Consider the following 23379-nt stretch of genomic DNA (forward strand, 5'->3'; position numbering starts at 1 on the left):
GAGTCTCTTTCTTCCTGGCCCCTTAGGCACGCAAAACACAAGTTCTGCCATGGAGCTATGGATCCCTTCCTTCCTTCTTGGCCCCTTAGGCACGCAAAACACAACTTCTGCCATGGAGCTATGGATCTCTTCCTTCCTTCTTGGCCCCTTAGGCACGCAAAACACAACGTCCGCCATGGAGCTATGAGTCTCTTCCTTCTTGGCCCCTTAGGCACGCAAAACACAAGTTCTGCCATGGAGCTATGGATCCCTTCCTTCCTTCTTGGCCCCTTAGGCACGCAAAACACAACTTCTGCCATGGAGCTACGAGTCTCTTCCTTCCTTCTTGGCCCCTTAGGCACGCAAAACACAAGTTCTGCCATGGAGCTATGGATCTCTTCCTTCCTTCTTGGCCCCTTAGGCACGCAAAACACAACTTCTGCCATGGAGCTATGAGTCTCTTCCTTCCTTTTTTTCTGTAGAGTTCTGCCCTGCCCCACCTCCAAGGAGATGACAGCATTGTGCATGGCGTTGTTACTGAATGTATTATTTAAAGTATTTCCAGTGGAGGCTGATGGGTCCAATTTTGGTGGGGCTGTGATTCTATTTGGGTTTCAGCCAGAACCAGCCAGAACTCTAAAGGAGTTATCTGGTGTGCTGAACCCAGCCCCAAAATAGGTTTAGCACCTTGGTTGGCTCCTTTAGAGTTCTGGCTGCTTCTGACTGAAACCTAGAATGGATCTGTAGCCCCTCCAAAATCGGAGCCACCGGCCTCCATAGAGTATCTCCCCCTGCTCTCTAGCCAAAAAGGCTGGCACAGCAGCTTCTATGAAATCAGTAACAAACAACACAGTCCTTGCCTGCAGGGTTATGGTATAAAATATTTTATTTTATTTAAAACAATTGTATCCTGCCCTATATCATTAAGATCTCAGGGCGGAGTACAGATAAAGTCAATTTATAAAACAATAAATAATTTAAACAGCTAAAAGCACATTAAATCATTAAACAAGCTAACACCAATTAAAATCTAAAACAATAAAACAGTTAAAACAGGACTGCAGCTTTCCTTGGGGGAGAGAGGAGGACCCCAGCCAAGAACAACTGCCGGGGGAAGGAGAGGGAATCCGCTGCTTGCTGCTACCTCTGCTTCTGCCCCCAGGACTCCAGATCCACGTCATCACTGGGAGTGCCGCCTCTTCGCAGGATTAAGGCCCCGACTCAGCAGCTTCTCCCAGGAAGGCCACCCCCTCCCCGCCCGATTGTGTCATCTTCCTGGGCAGGGGGCATAAAAGCTAGGCTCCTGTGGGGCGGGACGGCCACCGAAGGGCGACACCAGAGGGGTTCACCCCTTTGGGGGAACACGAGGGCGAGGGCCCTGCCCCTTGTCAGTGGCGGGGTGGGGGGGTGTTGGTTACACATCTATCTTTGGAGGGATATGCTCCAAAGAAAGAAGGGGAGATGAAGGGACCCAGGGAGCAGCCATCACAGTCATGCAGGGCAGAGGGAGATATGGTGGGGGGAGACAGTCGTGTGTTCAGTGGAGTGGGGACCATAACAGGGTCCTGGTTGTCCCCAAGCAGTCCCCCAATACAAATAACCTGGGTAGCCTTGGCAGCAGCCCCCCTGGGTTGAAAATACTGTTGGTGAATGCCAGGTTGGTGAAGGGTAAGACAGCGGCCATCCAGGACCTGATCCTGGATGAGCATGCCGACCTGGCATGTATTACAGAGACCTGGTTGGATGAAGCTGGGGGTGTTAGTCTATCTCAGCTTTGTCCCCCAGGGTTTTCTGTAGTACAGCAGGCTAGACCTGGGGGGTGGGGGGGTGGAGTTGCAGTGGTCTATCGTGATACTATTCCCCTCACCAGGTGCCCTGGCCCACAGTCTACTGGGTTTGAGTGCGTATACTTAAACGTGGGTGCTCGGGACAGAATAGGGATTCTGTTGATGTACCGCCCACCCCGCTGCTCAACAGTCTCCCTGAGCTAGCCGGGGTGATCTCAGCAGCGGTGATGGAGTCCCCTCGGCTTGTTCTGCTGGGAGACTTCATCCGTGCTGAGGCTGCCCTGTCGGGAGTGGCTCAGGACTTCTCCATGACGACCGTGGGTCTGTCCCAAGTGGTTTCTGGCCCCACTCATATGGCAGGTCACACTCTAGACCTAGTTTTCTATGCTGGGCAGGATGACGGTGATCTGGCTGTGGAGGAACTTTCTGTTGTTCCGTTGTCGTGGACAGATCACTACCTGGTGGGGTTTAGACTCACTGGAACTCAGTGCCTCTGCAGGGGTGGGGGACCGATTAAGTTGGTCCGCCCCAGGAGGCTGATGGATCTGGTTGGTTTCCTGACGGCTCTCGGGGATTTTCCTGCTGCCTCGGCAGGCGATTCTGTCGAAGCCCTAGCCGATCTCTGGAATAGGGAAATGGCTAGGGCGGTGGATATAATCGCTCCTGAGCGTCCCCTCTCATGGAGTGGAGCCTAATCAGCACCCCGGTTCTCTAGGGAAATGGCGGTGGTGAAGCGAATGAGACGGAGACTAGAGCAACGTTGGCGGAAAACTCGGAACGAGTCCAATCGAACAAAGGCTAGAGCTTATCTCAAAGCCTACTCCATGGCAGTGAGGGCAGCAAAGAAGTCTTTCTTTTCTGCCACTATTGCATCTGCAGGGAGCCGGCCAGTGGAGCTGTTTCGAGTGGCCAGGGGCTTTCTCCATCCTGGCCCATGTGATGAAAATTCTGGCCACTCGACAGCCCGCTGTGAACAATTTGCCCAGCACTTTGCTGATAAAATCACTCAGATTCGTTCTGACTTGGATGCTGTAGTTGATGCAGATCCTGTGGATGTCACTTTGGCTCCTGCTTGTTCAGTGTTGATGGATTCTTTTCAATTTGTGGAGCCTGAGGATGTGGACAGGATCCTTGGAGCGGTGAGAGCCACCACATGTATGCTGGTTCCTTGCCCCTCCTGGCTTACTAAAGAGGCCAGAGGAGGACTGGCTGAGTGGTTAATGTCTCTCTGGAACAAGGCATTGTTCCATTATGCTTAAAAGAGGCAGTTGTGAGACCTCTGTTGAAGAAGCCATCCCTGAATCCCACCATACTAGATAACTATTGTCCAGTCTCTAACGTACCATTTTTGGGCAAAGTATTAGAGCGTGTGGTGGCCTCCCAGCTCCAGGGGATCCTGGATGAAACGGATTATCTTGATCCATTTCATCTGGTTTCAGGCCTGAGTATGGGACGGAGACAGCTTTGGTCGCCTTGGTGGATGACCTATGCCAGGAACTGGACAGGGGGAGTGTGTCCCTGTTAGTTCTGCTGGACCTCTCAGCTGCGTTCGATACCATCGACCATGGTATTCTTCTGGGACGCCTCGCTGGGATGGGACTTGGGGGTACTGTTTTACAGTGGTTCCATTCCTTCCTAGGGGGGCAAACTCAAAAGGTAGTGTTGGGGGATGCCTGTTTGATTCCGTGGCCGTTAGCTTATGGGGTCCCTCAGGGATCTGTTCTGTCCCGAATGCTATTTAATATCTACATGAAACCACTGGGAGAGGTTGTCCGGAGTTTTGGAGTTCGGTGCCACCAATATGCTGATGACACCCAGCTCTACAACTTCTTTCCACCAGATTCCAAGGAAGCTGTTTCTGTCCTTAACCAGCGTTTGGCATGAGTAATGGACTGGATGAGGGAGAACAAATTAAAACTTAATCCAGACAAGACAGAGGCGCTCCTGGTCAGTTGGAAGGCAGATCAGGGAATAGGGATTCAGCCTGTGCTGGATGGGGCTGCAATACCCTTGAAGACTCAGGTTCGCAGTTTGGGGGTGCTCCTGGAGTCAGCCCTAAGCCTGGATGCTCAGGTTTCAGCGGTGGCCAGGAGTGTTTTTGCACAGTTAAAACTAGTGTGCCAACTGCGCCCGTTCCTGGAGATGTCTGAGCTGGCCACAGTGGCACATGCCTTAGTTACATCCCGTTTAGATTACTGCAACGTGCTCTACGTGGGGCTGCCTATGAAGAGTGTTCGGAAACTGCAGTTGGTCCAAAGAGCTGCTGCCAGACTGTTGACTGAGGCTGGCTACAGAGAGCATACAACTCCCTTGTTAAAACAGCTTCACTGGCTTCCAATCTGTTTCCGGGCACAATTCAAAGTGCTATCTATGACCTACAAAGCCCTATACGGCTCCCGTCCAGGTTATCTGAAAGACCGTATCCTCCATTATGAACCTGCCTGTGTCTGGAGATCTTCTGGGGAGGCCCTTCTCTCGGTCCCACCACTGTCACAGGCACATTTGGTGGGAACCCAGGAGAGGGCCTTCTCAGTGGCTGCCCCACAGCTGTAGAACACCCTTCCCAGGGAGGCTAGGATGGCTCCCTCCTTGATGTGTTTCCGGAGGCAGGCTAAAACATTCTTGTTCCAGCAGGCCTTTGGGACATAGTTGGAATCTGGGGGTAAGCTGCTAAAATGCTGTTTTAATTTAATTTTAATTGTATTGTTGTTTAATTATATTTTAACTTTTGTATATTTTCATATGTTTTAACTGTATATGTTTTATTGTTAGTAAGCCTCCTTGTGTCCCACCACTGGGAAAAAGGTGCGTTAATAATAATAATAATAATAATAATAATAATAATAATAATAATAATAATAATATAAAAACAGTGTGCAACTTTAGGGAATGCATTTAGCCCTCAAAGGCTTTGGTAAAAAGCCATGTTTTTACTTTGCACCGAAATGAAACCAGTGTCTGCACCAATTGGGCCTCCAAGGCGAGGGCATTCCACAACTGTGGGTGCCACAACAGAGAAGGCCCTCTCCCACGTCCCACCATTGTGTATGTCTTGCACTGGTGGGATGCAGAGGGGGGCCCCTCCAACAGATCTCAGTCCTTGGGCAGGCAGAGGCGCTCCCTCAAATATCAACGTCCCAAGCCACTTAGGGCTTCAAATGTCATCACCAGAAAGTTGAATTCCAACCGGAAGTGTATTGGCAGCCAGTGCAATTCCTTTAAAACCGGTGTTTTTATGAGGTGTTCCAGCCAGCAGTCTAGCTGCTGCATTTTGCACTAGCTGCAACTTCCAAGTCGTCTTCAAGGGCAGCCCCACGTAAAGTGCATTGCAAAAGTCTAATCAGGAAGTTACCAGCGCGTGTACTACTGTGGCTAGGTTATCCTTGTCCAGGAAAGGCCGTAGCTGGCGGATCAGCCGAAGCTGGCCCCGAGTACTCTGGCCCACGGAGTCCACCTGGGGCTCCAGTGACAGGGATGGATCTAGGGGTACTCCCAAGCTACGCAGCTGCTCCTTCAGGGGGCGTGCAACCCCGTCCAGGACAGGTCGCTCACCCAGTTCCTGGACTCAGGAAACAGCAGTCCACAGAACTTCCATCTTGTCGGGATTTAGCTTCAGTTTATTGGCCCGCATCCAGCCCGTTATAGCCTCCAGGCACGGGTCCAGCACTTTCACGGCCTCAGCCGACTCCGACAACAAGGAGAAATAGAGCCGAGTATCATCAGCAAACTGGTGACACCCCACCCCAACACTCCTAATGACCCCGCCCAGTGGCTTCATATAGATGTTGAACAGCATGGGGGATAGAACAGAACCCTGTGGCACCCCACAGCTTAAAAGATATGACACAGAAGGAAAAAGGGATGTTGCGTGAAGAGGAGAAAAAGCAGACGAAGGCACCAGTTCTTAGAAGTTCCAATTTTCTTAAAGTGATCACCTTGAATGGAAAGAGTTGAGAGCCTGGATGGAGCTGGTCTCTCATCAGAGCAGCTGGAGATGCCTTGCAGGCCCAACTCCCCATCTGCTATAGGTTCGTTTTTTTTTTCCAAATTAATTTTTTCCAATGTTTTTATTTTTTTTATATATATAGATATATAGATATATAGATACACACACACGCACACGGATTTGTACGAAATGCATACAGTTTTCTAGCAATTATACATGGGCTGCAACAAAAGTGAACCAAATATCCAAATAAGTATCCACTTGAAGGTGACGTCTATATGCCACCCTTTCAAACAGTGAAAGTGTTACAAGGTCCTCAGTCCGTTGCGTTATAGGAAGTGAGTGTTTATCCTTCCAATGTTGTAGTATCAGTCTTTTAGCTATCAAAAAGGCACAGAAAATCCATTTATGTGGACCATTTCTTAATTTGCATGAAGCTGGCAAATAATTTAAAAGAGCGTGTACATCAGTGAAGATTAACGGCTGTTCCAGTTCAAAATTTATCTCTGTAAGAACTTCCTCCCAAAAAGAAGCAAGTACTCAACACTGCCAAAACACACATTTAAAAGAAGCATTAGCTGCATTGCACCGCCAGCAATTAGCTGAATTAGACAATCCCTTACTAAAGAGACTTTGCGGTGTCCAATACACATGAAACAAAAGTTTTCCTGATAAAGACGCAGCCTAAGATCCATAGATGCGAAAGGTAGATGCCAAAACAGTGATAAACTGACTAGGCATTTTGTGGTGGTGCCCACAGCAGTTTCTCAAATTCCCTAATGTGCTCACAGGTCCAAAAACTTTGGGGACTTCTGGCCTAATTGAATGACTGCTGCTAGATGATAGTGAACTAATAGTCTTAGTTCTTTGATTTCAAGTTCCATTTTTCACTTCGGCTGCTACCAATTGTCTCTCTTCCTTCCAGAATGTGATGGGCAGGAGAGTAAGAATGAAGAAAAGCCATGCAAGGTGTTGTTGGAAGGAGCCAGGTGTAAACCATTTCAGTGCTTGGAGTGTGGAAAGAGCTTTACTCGGAAGATACATCTTACTTCTCATCAAAGAATGCACACAGGGGAGAAACCATTTAAATGCTTGGAGTGTGGGAAAAAATTCTCCCAGAGCTCAAACCTTGTGTCACACCAAAGAATACACACAGGGGAGAAACCATTTAAATGCCTTGAGTGTGGAAAGAATTTTGCTCAGAAAACACACCTTACGTCACACAAAAGAATTCACACAGGGGAGAAACCATTTAAATGTCTGGACTGTGGAAAGACTTTCCGGGTAAACAAAACCCTTGTGCACCATAAAAGAATTCACACAGGGGAGAAACCATTTAAATGTCTGGACTGTGGAAAGAGTTTCAGTGTAAACAAAGCCCTTATGTACCATCAAAAAGTCCACACCGGGGTGAAACCATTTAAATGCTTGGAGTGTGGGAAAAAATTCATTCAGAGCTCAAGCCTTATATCACACCAAAGAACTCACACAGGGGAGAAACCATTTAAATGTTTGGAGTGTGGCAAGTATTTCAGTCGGAGCTCACATCTTATGGAACACCAAAGAACTCATACAGGGGAGAAACCATTTCAGTGCCTGGAGTGTGGAAAGAGCTTTAGTATAAGCAAAACCTTTGTGTACCATCAAAAAGTCCACACAGGAGTGAAACCATTTAAATGCTTGGAGTGTGGGAAAAAATTCACTCAGAGCTCAAGCCTCATATCACACACAAAAACCCACACAGGAGAGAAACCATTCAAATGCTTGGAGTGTGGAAAGAACTTCAGTAGAAACACTAGTCTCATGTGTCATCAAAGAATGCACACAGGGGAGAAGCCATTTAAATGCCTGGAGTGTGGAAAAAGTTTTACCCTGCGCAGATACCTCAGTAGACATGAAAAGACTCACACGGGAGAGAAACCATATAAATGTATTGAATGTGGAAAGAGTTTTAGTCAGAGTGCAAACCTTACATCACACAAAAGAATTCACACAGGGGAGAAACCATTTAAATGCCTGGAGTGTGGAAAGAGCTTCAGTGCAAACAAAACCCTCGTGAACCATCAAAACATCCACACAGGTGAGAAACCCTTTAAATGCTTAGAGTGTGGAAAGAGCTTCAGTGAAAAAAGAAGCCTCTTGTATCATCAAAAAACCCACACAGGAGAGAAACCATTTCAATGCTTGGAGTGTGGGAAAAAATACACTCAGAGCTCAAGCCTTAGATCACACACAAAAAAACACAGAGGAGAGAAACCACTGAAATGCCTGGAGTGTTGAAAGAGCTTCACTCAGAAGATGCACCTCAGTTTTCATCAAAGAATCCACACAGAGGAGAAGCCATTTAAATCTCTGCAGTGTGGAAAGAGCTTCAAGTATAAGCAGAAGCCTCATATGCCATCAAGGAATTCGTACGGGGAGAAGCTATTTATATGCATGGAGTCTGGAAAGGGCTATTTTTGGAGAGTCTCCCTTATTTCATGTAAGGAAATTCAGACAGGAAGAAAATCATTTTAAGTGTGGAGTGTGGGATGAGCTTCCATTTGGCCAAGGGTGGTTGTAGAGTGTTGGACCGGGAGTCAGGAGATTCGGGTTCTAGTCCCCACTCGGCCATGGAAGCTCACTGGGTGACTTTAGGCCAGTCACAGACTCTCAGCCAAACCCACCTCACAGGGTTGTTGTTGTGAGGATAAAATGGAGGAGAGGAGGATTATGTACTCCACCTTGGGTTCCTTGAGGAAAAAAAGGTGGGATATAAACGTAAATAAATAAATAAAATAGGTCCTTTTCATCACTGAATTCACACAGGGAGAAGACCTATCAATGCTTGGAGAGTGGAATAACGGAGGCCTTAGTGCACTCTTCTCCAACCTCATGCCCTCCAGGTGTGCTGGACTACAACTCCTAGCATCCCCCATGAACCATGTTAGCTGGGGAATACTGGGAGTTGTAGTCCAGCACATCTGGCGGGCCCCAGCTTGGAGAAGCCTGCCTTGGGTGATAGCACCGGGGGGCATCAACCACGCAGCAGTTCAGATGGTAGCGTGAGTTTTCACCACAGAGAAAGCCTGAAGATCACCAGAGACTGCAGCTGGAGGAGAAACCGTACTTGGAGTGTGGAGAGATCTTCCTTGAGAACTCGGACTTGAATTAATGTCAGCTAATTTCCATGCGGGAAATTTCCATGAGGGGAAAAAAAATTCATGGAAAATGTCATGGGGAAAAAAATTCCATGAGGGAAATTTCCATGAGGAGGAGCCTCCTTTTACACATTTTAGGGAACAATCCTATCTGGATGCCCATTAGCCTCCAAACTTGGAGGCTGACAGACATCCAATGCAGAGCAGGAGGAGTGCAGAGGCAATCCTGGCCTCCACGCTTCTCTCGCTCTGCATTTTTGCTAGACCAGCATTTTTTTTGCTAGACAGGGAAGGAGGCTCACATCCCCAGTTCCCTCCCACAGAACTGCCCCCTTTCCCTCTGAGGTCGCTTTTGCGAGTTCGGAGAGGTGCCAGGTGCAGTTCTCTCCTCGCCGGCTGCGAGGGAGAGGGGGTGGGGAGCTTGGACTCCCGGGCCCAACTTTGGAGCGGTGTCTCTGACCCTGCATCCGGGAATCTGAACTATCCTATGCCCCACCCCACCCCAGATGCTGTCTAGGGGCGATGGGATTGCTCTCTTAGCTGATGGGCTTTTGTGTTTACTATAATCTATTTAATTTCTGATTTTGTAAACCCCTTAGAGTTGTGTTGTCATTTTTTAATATAAGAGAAGTGTGACATTACACATCTGTATATATGGAATCTGGAAGTATAGCAGTGTGTTCCTGTTATGAGTCTATGTTTATGGTGAGTATCTCTAGAGTGAGATGAGTGACAGGAGGAATGGTGGATTCGCATATGCGTGATGATTGGCTGAGTGAGTGGGTGGGGTGACGCGCATGTGTGCTATATAATCGGAGCGCTGTGCTTGACTGAGATAGTTTAGATCAGAGGAAGGGTGATAACAATAAGAGAACAATGTAGTGCCTGGCAAACGTCTTTGGGGAGTTTAATGGAACAGGGAATTAGAGTGCTCTGCACAGCTTAATCAGTGGAAAGTTGCCTTAGCTTCCATATGTACTAATTTTTTCTACTTAAAATTGAGATTGATTCAGCAAAAAAAGATGTTTTGTGTATATTGGCCGTGGAAGACGTGGTCTCTGGCTAAACGTTGACGATGTCAAAAGGACATACTGAGGCACTTGATATTGGTGTAGCTGTCAGGAGCACCCTAGCTGCCTCTTGCAGTTCCCTCCAATAGCCAACCCAGGACACAGACGACGAGGATTCTTTCCAAGGCTTTATTCCTTTATTACTTTATGACTCTTTCGGATACTAATCACTAGCGACATAGCAAGGAACAGCACTGGGGAAAGATAGCAGAGTAGTCTAAGCTCCAGGTAAGGCAGTTGGTCCCCGTTTGAAGGGGAACCACAGGAAGACTCTGAACTTATGGGCTATGGAGAGATCCTCTTTCCCTTGGGTCCTCGGGACGCGACCGCTGTTTGAGTGTCAAACGAGCAGAGCGCCTCCTTTCGGCGCCCTCCATCTGTCGTCGCTCCCTGCGTCTGCGCCGAGCCTCCAGCAAGCCCCCCTCCAGCGCTCTCTCACTGCCAGGGTCACTCCCAGGAATGCTGGCAGGAGGAATCTCTGCCAGCTGCTGTGCCTGTGAGAGATGAGCAAGCTCCTCTCCCACGGATTGCTGTTCCTCCTCAGAATCAGAACTGCTTTGGGGCTCTATGGGCTCAGTTTCCACCCTGACACCCTGTAGTGGCTTCTTTTTGGTTGAAAGTTACTGCTTGTATTAATTTTCTTGTAGAAAAAAATTGTGATGTGGAGACTAACAGATGGATGGTGAATCTGGATTTTGAGAGCCCTTATCATTGCAAAGAGACTTGCTCTGCGAGCTTGGAAAGATAAATACCCAGCACCAGTCATTCAGTGGTCTGAAGATCTTTCTGCTCTCTCCACATTTGAATATATATCCCATAGTTGTCAATTGCATTTGGATACATATTCAGTTATACGGACTGCTTATATCCAGCTGAGGCCCTAGCCTCACTGTGGAACAGTGAGATGCGGAGGGCCATCGACATGATCACACCTGAGTGCCCTCTCCAACATTGTGGAGCCCATTCTGCTCCCTAGTATACTGGGGAGCTGCGGTCAATGAAACAGGCTGGACATCGGCTGGAGCGCAAATGGCGCAAGACTCGAAATGAAGACGACCGAGCATGCTCTAGAGGGCATAATCGTGCCTATTGCGTGGCAGTGCGGGCAGCAAAGAAGGTTTATTTTGCTGCCTCCATTGCGTCCTCAAGTAGCCGTCCAGCGGAGCTCTTCCGGGTGGTCCGGCGGTTGTTAACATCTTCCCCAGTAAATGGGGCCCTGGCCCTGTCGAGGACCCGCTTTGACCTTTTTGTATCGCACTTTGAGGACAAAATCGCTTGTCTCCGCAGCAACCTTGATGCTGTAGTTTGTGCAGTACCAGTCGAGGTGTCTGATGCCACCATCTGCCTGATTTTGTGGGATCAGTTCCAGTTGTTACGGCCTGATGATGTGGACAAGATGCTTGCAATAATGCGACCGACCACGTGCCCTCTTGATCCCTGTCCCTCCTGGCTAATAAAAGCTAGCCGAAGGAGTATGACTGGGTGGGTCCAGGGAGTGATAAATGCTTCCCTATGGGAAGGGGTGGTCCCTGCTGTCCCTAAGGAGGCAGTAGTGCAGCCACTCCTGAAGAAGCCCACCCTGGACCCAACAGGTTTAGATAACTACCGCCCAGTCGCAAATACCCCTTTTCTAGGGAAGGTACTTGAGAGGGTTGTGGCGAACCAATTGCAGGCACTCTTGGAGGATACAGATTATCTAGACCCATTTCAGTCTGGGTTTCATTCTGGTTATGGGACTGAATCAGCCTTGGTCGCCCTGATGGATGACCTTCATCGAGAGAGGGACAGGGGGAGTGCAACCCTGTTAATTCTGCTCGATCTCTCATCGGCTTTTGATACCATTGATCATGATATCCTCCTGGATCGACTCCGTGGGATGGGTATTGGAGGCACTGTGCTACAGTGGTTCTGGTCCTACCTACAGGGCTGATTTCAGAGAGTAACATTGGGTGACTATTCCTCGGCCCCTTGGCAATTGAGCTGTGGGGTGCCGCAGGGTACCATCCTGTCCCCAATGTTGTTTAACATTTATATGAAGCCGCTGGGAGCGGTCATTAGGGGATTTGGAGCTAAATGCCATCAGTATGCTGATGACACGCAGCTCTATCTCCCTGTGACATCTGAATCAGGAGAGGCTGTGCAAGTCCTGAATCAGTGCCTAGACTCAGTGATGGGCTGGATGAGGGCCAATAAACTGAAGCTGAATTCTGGCAGGACGGAAGCCCTGTGGGTGAGTGGTTCCCGGGTCTGGGAGATAGGCTCATTGCCTGTTCTGGATGGGGTTGCACTCTCTCCGAAAGATCAGGTCCGTAGTCTGGGGGTACTCCTAGATCCATCATTGTCGCTGGAGGCCCAAGTGGTCACAGCAGCTCGGAGTGCCTTTTACCAGCTTTGGCTGGTTCGCCAACTACGGCCTCTCCTGGACAGGGATAGCTTGACAACAGTGGTACAGGCATTAGTAACCTCAAGACTGGATTACTGCAATGCACTCTATGTGGGGCTGCCCTTAAGGCTGGTCTGGAAGCTGGAGCTAGTGCAGAATGCAGCAGCTCGGCTGTTGTCGGGAGCTGCCCCTTTTCAGCATGTAACTCGTCCGCTCAGGGAACTGCACTGGCTGCCTATTTGCTATCGGGCCAGGTTTAAGGTATTAGGACTAGTGTACAAAGCCCTAAACAACTTGGGACCAGGATACCTGAGAGAGCGCCTTCTTCCCTACCAACCTGCCCAGTCACTGAGGTCATCAGAGGGTATGTTCCTGGCAGTTCCACATGGACCTATGGCCCGGTTGGTGTCCACCAGGAGAAGAGCCTTCAGTGTGGTGGCCCCCTTCCTGTGGAATTCCCTGCCTTTAGAGGTCAGGCAGGCACCAACATTGTGTTCTTTCCGGCGCCTCCTGAAGACGTTCTTTCAAGAGGCCTTCCTTGCATGACCAGCCGTGGGTTGTTGAATTCCACTTCATTGGATTTTGTCTTTTTAAAAATGTTTTAACTTTTAAAACTCTTTTAACCATTGTTTTATTCTTATGTTGTTCACCGCTCCGAAATCTTCTGATGAGGAGCAGTATATAAATATTGTAAATAAATATAAATTAATAAATAAAATATCCATGCCTGTATTTAAGATATGACTGTTGAATTTTTGCTAATGTTACTGTGAACTGCTGTTTTTTTTTCTTATTTCCTTTTCTATTTGCAAATTAAAAATAAATTTGATTTTTAAAAAGGTTAGTGAATATCAAAAACAGCACCTTTTATGTAGCTCCCCCTCCCAGCCTTGCTCAATCTTTGGAGTACCCTCCCCAGGGGAAATACATATAACCCCTCTTCCTTGGCTTGTATAAAAACCCCAAAACCTTTCCAGAGGCGTAGCTGTGTTAGTCTGTTGCAGAAGAAACAGCAACGAATCTTGTAGTGCCTTGAAACCAACACAAGGTGAGGGGTGAATTGCAAACTGTGAGGTCAAATTAGGCCAACTCAGAGCTTACTAAATACTGTGCAAGCTTTTGAGTTATCCAGAACTTTTCATCAGGCAAGATGGTGAAGGAAGCAGAGGGGGCAGGACAGGAGAAAAGTTGCTTATGTTCCACCTTCCATCTTTACACTCCATGGCTTGAACATCAGCCCCTTTTTGCCTCTCTCCCCCAATCCCCTTTTTACTTTGTTTACCATCAGTGGTTCCACCCCCCAATTGTGGAATTGGGGCCTGCCTGGTACTAACATCGTTATCTTTTCCGCACCAGGTCAAGACTTTCCTATTTTCTTAGGCATTTGGTAGGTCCTGGATTTGTCTTATGGTCCTGGATGATTGCTTAAGATGTTTCAGATACATGTTGCCTATGTATCTAGTGTCTGTGTTTTTATGTAGATGGTTTTTAAACTTTGTATATTGTGTTTTTAATGGTTTTTCATCTTTGTTAACTGCCCAGAGAGCTCCAGCTATGGAGCGATATAATAATGTAAATAATAATAATAATATTAATATAATTAAAATGCTCAAAGTACAGAGACTTATCATTACCTAATTTACAGTCACCATTTGCAAAACAGTTGTTGCTTGATAACACAGGCTTCCTTGCAATGGTGAACTGATTAATACATGTGGTGCCCCTATTCAAGCCATTTCTGGTGGCCCCTCAGACCACCCTGCACCTGCCGGCACAGCCGAAAAATTTGCGGTGGCGCTGCCTGGGGGTTTCCCACAGTACCACTAGCGCTACCAAGGGAAGCCCCGGTGCTGGCAAGGGAAACTTTCGTGTACGTGTGCATTTGTGTGTGTGCGTTTGTAAGCACACATGTGTGAGTGTGTACTTGTACATGCATGCATGTGTGGCCCTCTTGCACCACCAGATGTGGCTCTTGTGGCCAAAATGTGCACCCCTGGTTTACCAGGGTTCAATAGACCATGTGCTCATGAATTGAAATCCAGACCGCAAAAGGGAAAAAGCACAACTCCACGTTACTGATTACAGGTATAATAGACTGACCCACAACTACAATGCATTGGCCCCAACCACAGCAAGGAGTGCAACTACTGAATAATTATGCCTCTTGGCAACCTAACAGCACACCCTCAGCAAAGAGGCATCCTTCGATCTGCAGGTGGAAGCAAATCCTGAACCTTTCTGGCCCATTCAGGGTGAGGTTCTGATGATGGAACAGGCCGACCGTCCTGGAGTCAACAACCAGGAAGTTCTTTTCTTTTAAAGCCTAAAGCTAACAACACAACTGATGCTAATTAGAATCAGAATAGTAGGGTCAACCCCTGCTCAGTGCAGGAATCCAAGTCAAAGCATCCCTGACAAGTGGCTGTCCAGCTTCAGCTTGAATGCCTCCAGTGTGGGAGAGCCCACCACCTCCCTGGGTAACTGGTTCCATTGTCGTATCGCTCTAACAGGAAGTTTTTTCTGATGTTCAGATGGAATCTGGCTTCCTGTAACTTGAGCCCATTATTCCGTGTCCTGCGTTCTGGGATGATCGAGAAGAGATCCTGGCCTTCCTCTCTGTGACAGCCTTTCAAGTACTTGAAGAGCGCTATCCTGTCTCCCCTCAGTCTTCTCAAGGCTAAGCATGCCAGTTCTTTCAGTCTCGTAGGGCTTTGTTTCCAGTCCGCTGATCCTCTTCGTTGCCCTCCTCTGAACCCTCTCCAGTTTGTCTGCATCCTTCTAAAAGTGCGGTGCCCAGAACTGGACACAGTACTCCAGATGAAGCCTAACCAGTGTTGAGTAGAGGGGAACTAGTACTTCCCGGGGTTTGGAAGCTATGCTTCTATGAATGCAGCCCAGAAGAGCATTTGCCTTTTTTGCAGCTACATCACGTTGTTAGTTCATATTCAGCTTGTAATCCACAACAATTCCAAGATCCTTCTCGTGGTATTATTGAGCCAAGTATCCTCCATCTTGTAACTGTGCATTTGGTTTCTTTTTCCTAGGTGCAGAACTTGGCATTTATCCCTATGAAATGTCATTCTGTTGTTTTCTGCCTAGCACTCCAGCCCATTAAGATCACTTTGAATTTTGTTTCTGTCTTCCAAGGTATTAGCTATCCTGCCCAACTTTGTTTCATCTGCAGATTTGATCAGCATTCCCTGCACCTCTTCATCCAAGTCATTAATGTACTGAACCCAGGACTGGTCTCTGCGGTGACCCACTCGTTACCTCTCCCCAGTTTGAGAAGATCCCATTGATAAGCACTCTTTGAGTCCGATTCTGTAGCCAACTGTGGATCCACCGGATCGTTGTTTCATCTAGCCCACTTTGAGCTAGTTTGCTCATCAGGATATCATGGGGCACTTTGTCGAAAGCTTTGCTGAAGTCGAGGTATATGATGTCCACAGCATTCCCACAGTCCACAAAGGAGGTTACCTGATCAGATCAGATTCGTCTGGCAGGATTTGTTCTTGACAAATCCATGTTGGCATTGAGTAATCACGGCATTGTTGTCAAGGTGCTTCCAGATGGATTGCTTTATCACCTGCTCCAGAATTTTCCCAGGGATTGATGTCAGACTGACTGGTCTGTAGTTCCCAGGTTCCTCCTTTTTGCCCTTTTTGAAGATAGGGACAACATTAACCCTCCTCCAGTCATCTGGCACTTCACCCGTCCTCCACAATTTCCCAAAGATAATAGACAGCGGTTCTGAGAGCTCTTCTGCCAGTTCCTTTATTACTCTAGGATGCAGTTCATCTGGCCCTGGAGATTGGAACTCATTCAAAGTAATTGGGTGTTCCTTGACCATATGCCTATCAATCTCAAGCTGTAATTCAGCCTGCACTTCGCCTTTGCCAGGGGGATCATAGACCCTCTTTTGGGAGAAGACTGAGCCAAAGTAGGAATTGAGCACTCCTGCCTTTTCTTTGTCATCTGTTATCATTTTGCCATCCTTATTTAGTAGTTGAACCACCATTTCTTTCCTCTGCCTTTTACTATGCACATAGCTGAAGAAAGCCTTTTTGTTGCTTTTAGCCTCCCTCGCTAACCTCAGCTCGTTCTCAGCTTTAGCCTTCCTGCAATTCTGTGCTACCTGCCTGCACTCTTCCTTTGTTGTTTGGCCTTCTTTCCACTTCCTATATGTGTCCTTTTTTGTTTTCAAGTAATCCCTAAGCTTTTTGTGAACCCACATGGGCTTCTTTTGTTGTCTTCAACTTTTTTTTTTCTTGTTGGAATTGTTTGTAATTGTGCCTTTAGAATTTCCTTCTTTAAAAACTCCCACCCATCTTGGACTCCTTTTCTCATGAGAGTCACTTGCCATGGGACCTTACTTATCACTGTTCTGAATTCATTAAAATTGGCTTTCCCAAAATCCAAGGTAAGGGTTTGGCTACACTTGGCTTTTGCTTCCTTTAGAACCAAGAACTCGGGTATAACATGGTCATTTTCCCCCAGAGTACCTGTAACTGCTACTTTATCCACTAAGTAATCTCTGTTGGCTAGGATCAAGTCAAGGATAGCCGATCCTCTAGTTCCCTCCTCTACTGTCTGTAGGAGGAAGTTATCTGCAACACAAGTCAGGAATTTCTTGGAGGGGCCATGTTTTGCAGAATTTGTCTCCCAACAAATATCGGGGAAATTGATGTCCCCCATTACTACTACATCATGCTTCCTTGAAACATTGGCTATTTGCTTTTCAAAAGTTTCATCCTCGTCTTCTCCTCGATTGGGTGGCCGGTAGTAGACTCCGACCACCATGTTCCTTTTATTCTTTGCTCCATTTATTTTAACCCAGAAGCTCTCAATGGGGCTACCAAGCTCCTCCTCCTGTATTTCTGTGCAGAGATATGTATTTTTCACATATAGTGCAACTCCACCTCCCTTTCTGTTCCTCCTGTTCTTTTTGAACAAGTTATATCCTTCATTTGCTGTATTCCAGTCATGGGAGTCTTCCCACGAAGTCTCAGTTACACCTATCAAGTCATAATTTCCCTCCTGTATTAAGAGTTCAAGTTAATTGTTTGTTTCCCATACTCTGAGCATTAGTGTATAGACATCGAAAATCATGTGCTTTATAGTCTGGCTTTCTTCCTACATGTGTATGAAGACTATTATTGGGCACTATTAGAGCTGTTCTCTCCATTGTGGTACATGAGCTTCATCCGCTGTTACCCCCAACTTTGCATCTCCCTTCCCCATAGGATTCAGTTTAAAGCCCTCCTGATAAAGTTTGTCATGCTGTGGCCAAACACGTTCTTCCCAGCCTTTGTGAGGTGCAACCCCTCCCTTGCCAACAATCCATCTTCCAGGAAGTGTAGCCCGTGGTCCCAGAATCCAAATATTTCGTGTCGGCACCATCTTCGTAGCCAGTCATTCACCCAGAGTATTTTTCTTTCCCTTTCTATCCCTCTTCTGACTACTGGAAGGATGGATGAGAAAACTATCTGGGCCCCAAAGTTCTTGGGTTTCCTTCCCAAAGCTTCAAAGTCTGATGTGATTTCTTTGTAGCTCCACTTGGTGGTATCATTTGTTCCCACATGGATGAGAAGAAAGGGATACCTGCCAGTGGGCTTTACAAGTGCAGGCAACGCTTCAGTCACATCTCTAATCTGTCCTGGGAGACAGCATACTTGGCGAGTCCATGGGTCTTGACGACATACTTGGGTTTCCATCCCACGCAGCAAGGAGCCTCCCACAACTGCTACTCTTCTCTTCTTGTTGTTGTAGGCCTTGGTTTCATTGCCTCTGCTTGACTGACCTTCAGCCTCTTGCTTGCTCTTCTGCAGGGTCCCCTGTAATTCTTCCTCTGCAGGTTGCCCTCCAGTTCCTCCAGTCTCATCCTCAAGTACCTGGTTCTATAGTTCCACTGCTTCCACTGGGGCAGAGTGGCTTCTAATTCTTCTGCTTCTGTCACCCTTTTCCAAGGAGTATTCTTTATTCATTTTCCCTCACCTCAGCATTTTCCTCTTCTGCTTCAGCTTGCTGTTGCTCCTCTAGCTTCTGTTCTTCACTTTGCTGCTGTAGTTCCACCATTCTGTCCAGGAACTCTTCATCTCTCTTATTCCCTGGAGGGTCAACACTCGCCACTCAGTCCTCTTACTTTTTCTTCCAGCAGCGTGATCAACTTGCACCTGTTGCATGTGTAGGCCATGTTGATCTCAGGCAAGAACACAAACATGGCACAGACCTTGCAGGTCACCACCACTGGAGAGTCTTGTCCTTCCATAGTCTCTATTCCCTTTATGTTTCTAGCTTTCTGATTGTACTGGAATAGCCTATGCTTTGTCCTCTATTCACTGCAGGTTAACAACAGAGTCCCACTGGTATGGAGGTGTGCATTACAAGAAAAAGATTTTTTTTTTTAAATGTTAGGGGCCTCCCCCTTGACCTCCCCTGCCGAACTCCTGTTTGTTCTCCCTGATCGCTCGCTCTCTGGGAGCTTGCTTGCTTGTATAGTCCCTAGACCAGCTGGAGCAGCTTCCTCTGCTCTGCTCTGCTCAGCTTCCTCTACCTAATTACATAAGGTACTCACTCACCTTATTCCCCTTTGCTAGGTGTCCTTTTAATACTATTTTAAGCAAAGGGAGGGCAGGTGACGGGGGCAGCAGCAAACAGGTCTCATGTCAGCACCTGGGCAGGCCGGGGCCCACCTGAGCTGACGCTGGTTGTTGCAGCATCCTTCCTTCTTATTTTTAAGACCATTTTGTAAGGGAGCAAGTGGACATCGACATGGTTCCACGTGCTCATGTTAATTGTTTTTACTTTAACATATATTATCCTTTTCCACAACAAAATGGTTTCCCATTCCCAAGTAAATGTGTTTAGCCTCAGGGCACCAGAAGGAAACTCCATTTTATTCCTGCTGCCATGATGCTGCTGTGCTTTTGGCGAGTTTAAAATGCTGAGCCATACTGTGGGGAATGGGGCTGCGTGAGGCCATGGTCACCCATCCTCCTGTGTATTTTCAGCTTTGGCCCATAATCCACCCGAAAGCAGCAGTTCCTGGGTCCGCACCAGAAATGATCCAGCAGCATTGCAATAAGCCAGGCCATCTGCCTGGTGTCTGATCGCCATGGAAACCCAACCAGAGTGCTGTTTTTCTTGGGAGACTTCTGGACAAGGCTTTTATGGTGCCTTCACCCTACCTTTTTCTGAGAATTTTACAGGTGGCCCAAATAGCGTCACTTTCATAAGAACATAAGATGAGTCCTGCTGGATCAGACCAGGGTCTTCTAGTCCAGCATTCTCTTCACACAGTGGCCAACCAGCTGCTCATGGGAAACCTGCAAGCAGGACCCCATCCCAGCCTCTAGTCTCGCTCTTTCTCTCCCCTCTGCCCCTGTGTTTTGCTACTTCCCCCTCCCTCCCAGCCTCCAGCCTCACCATTTCTCCCCCCACGAAAAGAAGCATTCATGCTCACACAAATGTTTAATTTCCTCTACAAGACAGACTTTAAATACTGTCTTTTTATTTACAGACCCACATGGTAATTTTTTTCCCAAGAAATTACAAACCAGCTGTGAAATATTCCAGCCGCTTTAGCACTTTTAAAAGCTGATGTGGGGAGGAGGAAGTGCCCCCTGCCCAGAACTGAAATATCAAAGGTATTGTTGTTGTTCAGTCGTTCAGTCGTGTCCGACTCTTCGTGACCCCACGGACCATAGCACACCAGGCCTTCCTGTCCTGCGCTCTCTCCCGGAGTGTGCTCAAGTCCATATTCATTGCATCAGTGATGCTATCTAGCCATCTCATCCTCTGCCGTCCCCTTCTCCTTTTGCCTTCAGTCTTTCCCAGCATCAGGGTCTTTTCCAGAGAGTTTTCGCATTAGGTGGCCAAAATATTGGAGCTTCAGCTTCAGTATCTGTCCTTCCAATGAGCACTCAGGGTTGATTTCCTTTAGGACTGACTGATTTGACCAAACAGATAAAATGCACAGGAAGGATGAAATGTCAGTAGAAAGTCTGGCTATGTGACTTGCTTTCTTGGCCAAGAGCCAGCCTCAGCGTTCATCCACAGCTATTGCTTCCCGCCTTCCTCTGAAGGGAAGGGCGTGTGTCGCCAAGAGCAAGGGGTACAAAACACCCCCACCCACAATCCTGCTCATACAAAGAAGCCCATCAACGAATCCCTAATAATATTATTCTCTTAAGAACATATTAAAGGCAAAACTGAAGTACTTTGGCCACATAATGAGAAGACAGGATACCCTGGAGAAGATGCTGATGCTAGGGAAAGTGGAAGGCAAAAGGAGGAGGGGCCGACCAAGGGCAAGGTGGATGGATGATATTCTGGAGGTGACGGACTCGACCTTGGGGGAGCTGAGGGTGGTGATGGCTGACAAGAAGCTCTAACGTGGGCTGGTCCATGAAGTCACGAAGAGTCGGAACCGACTGAGCGAATAAACAACAACAAGAACATAAGAGCCCTGCTGGATGAGACCAAGGGTTCATCTAGTCCATCATTCTCTTCACACAGTGGCCAACCAGCTGCCCACGGGAGACCCACAAGCAGGACAGGAGTGCAGCAGCACCATCCCGCACAGCAACTTGTGCACATAGGCTTACTGCCTCTGATGCTGGAGGTAGCATAGAGCCATGAGGACTAGTAGTCGCTGATCTCTGCTTGCAAGGATTAGAGCAAAGGTACTTGGTTTTTCAAGCAACCCTGCTCAGATCCTTGCTTCACACATGAGGGCAGGGATCAGGTGAGTCCATCTAGGGAGAGCATTCCAGAGAGGGCACCACAGCTAAGCCCTTGACCCAACTGCCCTCCACCTAACCACAGAAAGCAGGGGCAACCACAGAATGCCCTGTTGACACTTAGGCTCACTAAGGACATTTGGTTTGCAGCAGGGGTGTTGAACATCAGGCCTGCGGGCCAGGCCAGCCCTCGGGGGTGGCCAGATAGCCACGCCCCTTTGCCATGGCCTCGCCCTCTCTTCCCCAACCACCGATTGTTCGGAGGTTTTTCTGGCTTTGGGAGTATTTTTCCCCCATTCTAAAAGGTTCAAATGCCTCTCCTAAGGCCCTCGAGAGCTTCTCTGAAATTGAATTTGGCCGTTGTGCTGAGAAGGACAAGTATGTAGTCTGTGGGGTCTCTTGGATTCGTCTTGTCACTGGAAGCCCAAGTTCCTACTGCCAGCTTCACCTGCTTCTTCATACAGCACATAGTTGAACTATGGGATTCCTTACCACAAGACATAGCCATGGCCTATTTGAATGGCTTCAAAGGGTGATTGGACAAATTCTTGGAGGATCAGGCTATCAACGGTTATTAGTCCTCATGACTCTATGTTACCTCCAGTAGCAGAGGCAGTATACTTATGTCCACCAGTTGCTGGGGGACATGGGTGGGAGGGTGCTGTTGTGCTCATGTCCTGCTTGTGGGTTTCCTATGGGCAGCTGGTTGGCCACTGTCTGAACAGAATGCTGGTCTAGATGGACCCTTGGTCTGCTCAAGCACGTCTCCTCTGATGTTCTGCTATGACCAGTCCTGGACAGGGATATCCTGCCCACAGTGATCATTAGTAACCTCAAGACTGTAGTGTGTTTTATGTGGAGCTGCCTTTGAGATTGGTTTGGAAGCTGTGACTGGTGCAGAATGCAGTGACTAGATTGCTTAGTGGAGTTTCTTGCTGTGCACGTATGACTCCTGTGCTGAAAGCTCTGTAATGGCTGCCAATTAACTACCAAGCCATGTACAAGTTGTTCTTGACTTGGTTTGCATGTAACAATAGGCAATTCCTGGGTTGTTTATGGGTAATTGTTGGGTTAACTGTGGGTTGCTTAACCATAAACAACCCAGAGTTTCCTGGTTCAGACGTCATGAAACAACCTGGGTTCTACATTGAAAACTGAAGTGGCATGCAGCTCACACACTCTGCTCCTCTCACAATTCCTGGGTTAAACAACCCAGGAATTGCCCATGGTTACATGCAAATCAGGTCATTGTTTATAAGGCCCTAAACAGCTCAGGACTAGGTGACCTGAGTGACTGCCTTCTCCCAGTAGACCGCCGCCATCGTTATGGTCGGAGGGGGAGGCCTTGCTTATTGTACCACGGCCTACTGATGTTCACTTGGTCATGGTGTGGAGGTGGGCCTTCTCCACTGGGGTCTCCACCATGTGGAATTGTTTCCCATTCGAGATCAGACAGGCTCCTAGTGTGGCGTGATTCTGCTGATCAGGAAGCCGGATTCCGGCTGAACATCAGGGAAAACTTCCTGTTAGAGCAACACGACAATGGAACCAACTGCCTGGGGAGGCGGTGGGCGCTCCCGCACTGGAGGCATCCAAGTCGAGGCTGGACAGCCACCTGTCAGGGATGCTCTGACTTGGACTCCTGCACTGAGCAGGGGGTTGGACTCCAGGGTCTTATAGGCCCCTTCCAGCCCTACTATCCTATGATTCTATGACCAATAAAAACGTATCTGCTTGCCTTGCACTTTCTGAACTGCTAGCATTGCCATCAACTCTTGGTTATTTTAATTAGTTTTTTTTTATTGTTACTGTTTTATGGTTTTATTGTACTTTGTTATGTCTTCACTTATGAACTACTTGGGGATTTTTTTTTAATTAACAAAAAGTGGTATAGACACTTTCAGAAATAAAGAAATAAGCATTTGGGGGGACTTTTCTATAACACAACCATAGAGCACTCTAGGTTAGAAATTAGGGGCTTACCATGACTTTTCTTAACATTGGAATGAATGGGGCAGCCTGCAAAATGCAGCTCATAGTGCATTTATCTGTTACTGGGACTGCTCCCTGTGTCTACATGTGCAGGTGAATTTGTATTTCTATATTTGTATGCAAGAGGCAGCAGTTAATAACATCTTTTGCAGGGGCATCTGATGCACTGGGTAGATTACACACTGTACCAGACTAAAGTGGGGAAATTAGCTCAAGAATACTAAGAAGGATCAAGAGTGAACAGTACAAAATTTATTTTACCACAAAGTTTACAGCAGTCTTCTGTTTTGGAGTACATCTCCAATCTGCCCCAGCCAGCATGACCAATGGTCACGGATCAT

At 47.6% G+C, this 23379-nt stretch overlaps 1 protein-coding gene and 1 pseudogene across 1 annotated transcript in view; both read left to right on the forward strand.

Annotated features, from left to right (window-relative positions):
• The window catches only part of LOC146356156 (uncharacterized), a 34585-nt gene extending 23159 nt beyond the window's left edge, over positions 1-11426 (forward strand). Inside the window, 2 exon segments of the mRNA XM_084830029.1 lie at positions 6638-8194; positions 8521-11426. Coding sequence (XP_084686155.1) covers positions 6638-8194; positions 8521-8555 — 1592 coding nt within the window. The 3' untranslated portion in view covers positions 8556-11426.
• On the forward strand, positions 1994-3576 carry LOC146356157 (uncharacterized; annotated as a pseudogene).
• Positions 11427-23379: the final 11953 nt, after the last annotated feature.

This window comes from Heloderma suspectum, chromosome 2 (genome assembly GCF_057233095.1).
Source record: "Heloderma suspectum isolate Gila_16-S chromosome 2, 16-S_ref, whole genome shotgun sequence".
NCBI lineage: Eukaryota > Metazoa > Chordata > Lepidosauria > Squamata > Helodermatidae > Heloderma > Heloderma suspectum.